Source organism: Littorina saxatilis, linkage group LG4, assembly GCF_037325665.1.
Source record: "Littorina saxatilis isolate snail1 linkage group LG4, US_GU_Lsax_2.0, whole genome shotgun sequence".
NCBI classification, from domain to species: Eukaryota; Metazoa; Mollusca; class Gastropoda; order Littorinimorpha; family Littorinidae; genus Littorina; species Littorina saxatilis.
The window spans coordinates 63,970,086-63,977,585 of NC_090248.1; the positions used below are offsets into that span (position 1 = coordinate 63,970,086).

General features: G+C 40.8%; 1 protein-coding gene across 1 annotated transcript in view; it reads left to right on the plus strand.

Annotated features, from left to right (window-relative positions):
• LOC138965360 (betaine--homocysteine S-methyltransferase 1-like) overlaps positions 1 to 5,973 on the plus strand; it is a 10,978-nt gene extending 5,005 nt beyond the window's left edge. Inside the window, exons 5-7 of the mRNA XM_070337497.1 lie at positions 1,478 to 1,656; positions 2,740 to 2,821; positions 4,718 to 5,973. Of these exons, the coding sequence (XP_070193598.1) occupies positions 1,478 to 1,656; positions 2,740 to 2,821; positions 4,718 to 4,995 (539 nt within the window). The 3' untranslated portion in view covers positions 4,996 to 5,973. The remainder of the gene's footprint in view (positions 1 to 1,477; positions 1,657 to 2,739; positions 2,822 to 4,717) is intronic.
• Positions 5,974 to 7,500: the final 1,527 nt, after the last annotated feature.

Sequence of the window (7,500 nt, forward strand, 5' to 3'; positions counted from 1 at the left end):
GATCTTTAACGTGCACACCCAATATAGTGTACACGGGGGGAGGTTCGGACACCGAAGAGAGTCTGCACACAAAGTTGACTCTGTGAAATAAATTTCCGCCGAACCTGGGATCGAACTCACGCTGACAGCGGCCAACTGAATACAAATCCAGCGCGCTACCAACTGAGCTATATCCCCGTCCCTATGTAACAAGATAACATCAGTTAAAGATGTAACAAGATAACATCAGTTAAAGATGTAACAAGATAACATCAGTTAAAGATGTTACAAGATAACATCAGTTAAAGATGTAACAAGAAAAGAAGAACAAATGAACTAGTTTCGACGCGGTTGTCTTCTTCAGCAGATAAAAGAAGAAGTGTGACGTTTGGTGTGTTTCTGTCTGGCCTCTTCTTGTCTCATTACATTTAGTCAAGTTTTGACTAAATGTTTTAACGTAGAGGGGGGAATCGAGACGAGGGTCGTGGTGTATGTGCGTGTGTGTGTCTGTGTGTGTGTGTGTGTGTGTGTGTGTGTGTGTGTGTGTGTGTGTGTCTGTGTGTATGTGTGTGTAGAGCGATTGAGAGTAAACTACTGGACCGATCTTTATGAAATTTGACATGAGAGTTCCTGGGTATGAAATCCCCGAACGTTGTTTTCATTTTTTGGGATAAATGTCTTTGATGACGTCATATCCGGCTTTTCGTGAAAGTTGAGGCGGCACTGTCACGCCCTCATTTTTCAACCAAATTGGTTGAAATTTTGGTCAAGTAATCTTCGACGAAGCCCGGACTTCGGTATTGCATTTCAGCTTGGTGGCTTAAAAATTAATTGATGACTTTGGTCATTAAAAATCTGAAAATTGTAAAAAAAATAAAAATTTATAAAACGATCCAAATTTACGTTCATCTTATTCTCCATCATTTTTTGATTCCAAAAACATATAAATATGTTATATTTGGATTAAAAACAAGCTCTGAAAATTAAATATATAAAAATTATTATCAAAATTAAATTGTCGAAATCAATTTAAAAACACTTTCATCTTATTCCTTGTCGGTTCCTGATTCCAAAAACATATAGATATGATATGTTTGGATTAAAAACACGCTCAGAAAGTTAAAACAAAGAGAGGTACAGAAAAGCGTGCTATCCTTCTTAGTGCAACTACTACCCCGCTCTTCTTGTCAATTTCACTGCCTTTGCCATGAGCGGTGGACTGACGATGCCACGAGTATACGGTCTTGCTGAAAAATGGCATTGCGTTCAGTTTCATTCTGTGAGTTCGACAGCTACTTGACTAAATGTTGTATTTTCGCCTTACGCGACTTGTTTTCTTCTGTCTTTTTCCGTCGTTTCTTCTTTTATTTGCTGAAGCAGACATCGCGTCGCTGTTTTCTGGCAAGTACATTTGATCTTGTTTATAACAAAAAAATTAAAAGGCAAAAAAGAAGTGAACACAGTTGTATTGACGGTGAATTTGGGCAACACGCTACAGGTCTGCCTGCCGCTGTCAGCTTCATCCCTCACGAGGGGAAGACAACGTTTGACGGGGTTCCCTTCGGGGAGGCCTGCCGACGTCTGGAGGAGGCCGGGGCGGCCGTAGTAGGCCTCAACTGTGGGAGAGGCCCCACCATCATCATGCCCATCATGAAGGAAATCCGCAAAGCTTGCAAGGTAAATCGCTCTGTGTGTGTCTTTCTGCCCCCAGCTCCCCCCCCCCCCCCCCATTTCTCTAAATTATTAGTCATGATTCTCAAAATTATAAACATCAAGAATTCAGACAATGTTTACGTCACCGCTTTCTGTCTGTCTTCTCCCTCTCTTGACTGCCGGTTGACACTGCCATAAATTGGTGTTTGCAAACTTCTCTCTCTCTCTCTCTCTCTCTCTCTCTCTCTCTCTCTCTCTCTCTTTCTCTCTCTCTCAAGGGGTCAAGCACGATTAAACACTTCAAAGCGCAGCTTCGCAAATATCTGATGTCACCAACAGTTACATTCTGAAGCTGTTTCTGGCAAGAATGTATTGCTATCACTAACCTCTATATATTTTGTTGATGATGATGATGATGAGGTTGTTGTGTGTGTGTGCGTGTGTGTGTGTGTGTGCGTGTGTGTGTGTGTGTGTGTGTGTGTGCGTGCGTATGTCTCTGTGTGTGTGCGCATGTGTATGTGTATGTGTGTGTGTGTGTGTGTGTATATTTCTGTGTGTGAGTGTGTGTGTTGTATTGAGTGCGAACGTGATTGCAGGCATGCGGCGCGCGTGTGTGTGCGAGTCGACTTTTCTTTTCCTTTGTATTATATTGACATACATGTACATTTCAATGTTCTATCATGCATTATGTATTCGTATAGGTAATGTTGTAATTAGTAATACTGTACGATTGCGATTGACAATTGTCCTTTTAATTATTGTCTTTATTTTTATGTCTTAGTTTAGCAGGGACAGATTGTAAGACTAGGCGTGAGCCTAAAATCTCCATCCTTGAGTAATAAAGTTTGTTCGTCCGTTCTCTCTCTCTCTCTCTCTCTCTCTCTCTCTCTCTCTCTCTCTCTCTCTCTCTCTCTCTCTCTCTCTCTCTCTTTTCATTCATCCCCAAAGAAATGTCGTGAACTTTGCCTATGGCAATAATGATGACTGGCATACACGTTGGTTTCAGGGTCACTAATTGTATATAATGGGTGTGTGCCTGTCCCCTTTCGTTGTAATCGATACCGGGACTACAATGTTAATGGTTGCTAAGTGGTTCTTTGTTTTCAGGGTCCTATCATGTGTGTGCCTGTCCCTTATCGCTGTAATGACAAGTACCCCATCTTCCAGTCCTTCATCAACGACGAAACAGGTATGTGCGCCGTCTCTCAGTCGCCTGAAAATTAATGGCAGTGTGACAGGGAGACTACTGTCGCCCTTCACAGCAGACTCTGCAGAGTTGTTCGCCTTTGAAGTAGGCAACACCTGTGGATTGTAGAGTTCTGCTTGTGATGGGGTCTGGCGGCTTTTGACTCTCTGTATGTTCATGGATTCCTCTATCTGCGAATGCATAACAGTTTTTATAGGGCTTAGAAATAAGCTCTAAACTTCTCAATCCTGTTTGATTGGACTTCGCCTCCAAAGGTGATTGTGGTGTTTCGGCACTCGGTTACATTAATTTTGGCGTCGCTGACAGGATGGGACTCGACATGATATGTTGAGGAATGGCGTTATGGCCACTGAATCATTTTTCGTGCTGTTCCCATTCCACGAACCTGGAAGGGACCTTAGCTTGGCGGGTCCATGGTTCGGAACTTTGGGGACAAAGTTCATTCAAACGGGGGCGAATGTGACAGGGTGTGTCATACCGTCGCCCTTCACAGCAGACTCTGCAGAGTTCGCCTTAGAAGTTGCGAGCTATTTATAGCTCGCAAGGCAACACATGTGGATTGTAGAGTTCTGTTTGAGATGGGGTCTGGCGGCTTTTGTCTCTCTGTATGTTCATGGATTCCTTTGCGAATGCATAACAGTTTTTATAGGGCTTAGAAATAAGCTCTAAACTTCTCAATCCTGTTTGATTGGACTTCGCCTCCAAAGCTGATTGTGGTGTTTCGGCACTCGGTTACAGCAGTATAACTTGAATTTCTGTATCCGACTTTGGGAAAATAGTTTCGCCTGTCTTAAGTTTCATTCAAATATGTATGATTCTTCTAAACGATAAATGACCAAGAATACCAGTGAGTAGTGTGTCCAGCTCGGAGTCAGCAGGAATTAGTTCTTGACGAGTGTACACTGATGTCACTGAGTTCAAGATGTAATCATAAACAGTCTCTGATACCTTTGAAACACCTTCACGTGGCTACACCCATATCATAACTCTTCCATGGAGACTCTCAATGACCAAAACACAGGCATCTCTTCCAAGTTTAGGATATACCATGTTATATGGTCTTAAAATTTAGAAACTCATTGGAAACATTTAAGATTGGGCGACAGTCTACGATCAAAGCAGAAGGTTGACTGCCTGAGCGGTATTCGTTTTGATCTGTCCTATGTGTCTGCTGTGTGCGCTTCAGAGCTTATTTTAGACAAGTCGTGCTGATGCGACTCCGCACTGGGCATAACCGCCTAAATGCACACATGTCCCAAAAGATGAAGCTGGTCCCCTCCCCCACGTGCAGCTGTGGACTAGAGGGCCAGACCACTAAATACATCCTACAACGATGCACCATCCTTGAGAGTCTGAGTAAAACCGTGTGGCTAACTGCTGTCTCCTTTCCGCACTGCAAGCTGTACGGAGGAAAGGAAGACGGCATCATTCGTCTCGCTGTCCGGGCTGACAATATAACTAGTGTGATCGACAAGAAGAAGAAGAAGACACAATTTCGTTATTTGAAAGGAAAACCTGGTACATGTACCGTATATGCCAGTGAAGATATTTCAGCCAGATAATGTCGACCTTCCTTCATAATATACCGAGTCACTTCACTTGTACAATGCAGTTTTATCATGTCAGTATGTGTATTGAAAATTGTGTAAATTGTATTAGTTTATTTCGAGGTGTATAATTATTTGACTTGGAATTATGTGGGTCAAAACTTTGTAAAGTGTATAAGTATATTTCAATGTTTATTATTATTTGATTTGGAATCGCGGCGTACAGAATAATCTATTTATGTATGTTTTTGTGAGGCGCCTAGATGTTTTAGGATTTGCGCCACATATAAATATCCTCATTATTATTTGTATTGTTATGTTTTCATTGCAGGAAAGAGAGCCTTTCCTGAAGATCTCCCGGCGTTCACAAGCTCTCGCACAGAGATAGCGCAGTTCGCTCGCGAGGCCAAAGCCCTGGGGATCCAATATGTCGGCCTGTGCTGTGGCAACGCATCGCACTACTTGCGTGTTCTGGCGGAGGGATACGGGCGTAAACCGCCTGCAAGTCGCTTCTCTCCCAACATGAAAGACCACTTCGTCTTCGGCGATAACGAGAACCAAAAGCAGTATTATTCTGTTGATCTGAAAAAGACGATTTCAAATCAGTAAGGGAGCAAGACTAGACGTTTTGAATGTGTGCATTATCATGTGTTTTCGTTGAGAAACGTAATAATTTAAGTTCTGTCCATTTTTTTCCCCCCCTCGAGGCCTCATTCTTGCGGCCCTGCTTGCGAGGTTGTACTGATTTGTATTATTTTCCTTTCATTGTACTTGTGTGATTCTGTTTTTAAACAACTACTATGATAAAATAATAAGCCGTCCTTCACTGAGGAACAAAATACACACATACAAACAAAACTATTGTTAACTTATAACGTATTCAATGTACACAAACTATGATAATATAAGCGATGAATTTGGCGATATAACAGCATGTGCCGCTTGTCTATGAGAGCAGAGTATACATCAGTATGAGTCATTTTTAATATGCTGACTGTTTGCATTTTTATGATAACAGACATGTCGAGAAAACACATTTTCTGATCGACTGACTCAGTCATTGTTGATATAATATTTGAGGTACAAGTACACTAAAAAGATAATTGAATTCAACGTGTGTGTGCGTATTGTTCCTCGGTACTCTTACCAGTTCGGTGGTTTTAGGGCATATTTTACAGTGCTGTTGGTGCCTACTTGCCGAGTGGCTATCTGGGGTCATATTCTAAATGAAATATAGAAAGTTATATATCAAATGAAAGGAAAATGAATAAGCTTTTCATATTTGCAAAGAGAATTGTGCTATCTTTAAAGGTAAAAATTTTATGGGGGTGACAACATGATTTTTGTTGAAATTTGTACGCCCATTTTTTGGAACACGTGACAAACACAAAGAAGAAATTTTTTTTGTGTTCAGTTTATTTTAGATATGCTGCTAACTAGTCTGTTTGGGCATTCATTTTACATAACATAGCAAAGTTTTATAGAGTTTTGCTGATAAACAAAAAAGTTATTGTCACCTGAATACCCCCACCCAAATTTCAAAGTTGGACGTTTCATGCCTAAGGCCCCCCCCAAAAAAATATTCTGTTTACGGTATCCTGACTGACCCTATTTTTTCGCGCGACCCTAGACTTTTGTTTGGCATTTGGTAAAAAAAAAAAAACAAACAAAAAAAACAAAAAATTGGAGAAAAAAAATTGAAAAAAAAAATTGGAAACAAAAAATTTTGAAAAAAAAATAAAAATTTGAAAAAAATAAAAATAAAAAAAGGGGCTTTGTTTTTTGGCAAAATAACTTAAAAATATGTTTTGGGAAAAAAATATAAAAAAAAAGTCCCGACCTACCGACCCTATTTTTTTGGCCTATGTTACCGTTAACAGACTTTTTTTTTTGTGTGCCTAATAATGCATTTCTATAACTAACTTATAACAAAAACCCAGCTTGTTTCAGTCATAAAGTGTGTCTTAAATATGAGTTTATCCACTGTCCGACCCATCCAATGTAAAAAAAAAAAATAAAAAAAAATTATAATTAGATAATTGGTCAGTGGAAAACTACAGGGGAGGGGCATCGTAAGCTTGCTTACGATGGGCAAGGGAGCGAACTGGTAAGAGTTAATTTTTTTAATTTATTTTTTAATTGGCTATATTAGCCCGCAGACCTGCTTCGCAAATTTTCACATTAGAACAGATATGTAACAAGGCAGCGTGAAAAGTTATATATGTATATGATTAGTAATAATAAAGTATTGCATCTGAGCGGCACTGGTGTTTGCCTGAGTGATGACTGAACTTAAATGTACCTTATTTAACAAGGATAAAGATTTAAAGCCGGCTAGGCCTTTTCTTACAATCTGTCCTTGAACACACACACACACACACACACACACACACACACACAATCAAATTAAACTAAAAGATTAGCGATAAAGAAAGCCCACCCAAACACACGTTTCAAATAAAAAACGCTCGCGCTGGACCCGAGTACTCTTCAGACATTCACACACACACACACACACACTCTCTCACTCCCTCCCTCTCTCTCTTTCTTTCTTACACACACACACACACACACACACACACACACACACACGAGTACAGACTCATGCACACACACACACACACACACACACACCAACACACACACACACACACACACACACAAACAGTAACACTAACACATGTGCACAAAATGAATCGAACCCGGATCACTTTGGCCATAGACTCTCTCGTGCTCTCTGTCTCTCTTTCACCGAGACCAAACCCTGCATTGTAATTTCTTTGCCGAGACCATTTTCCCACCCGTTGTCTGGCTTGCACTGAAATCATGCTTTTCTCGTCACTGCGTGACGTGTTCGCCGCCCAAGTCTTCCCTTTAGTTCAGGCTGTTCGCAAAGCGACCAGCCTCCCACCGCAAAAACTCCCACCGTTAAGAGTGGCTTTTGTGATTTATTTCGCATTTAGGTCCCAGGTAACATTATGAAGTTTTAACACGATCAATCGGACCTATTATCAAGTTAGTGTATCAACTTTTGAAAGAACTGCGCCCAGTAGTTTCCCAGCAATAAGCCGTTAAGTCGAGACAGACACACACACACACACAATTAAAGTCTGT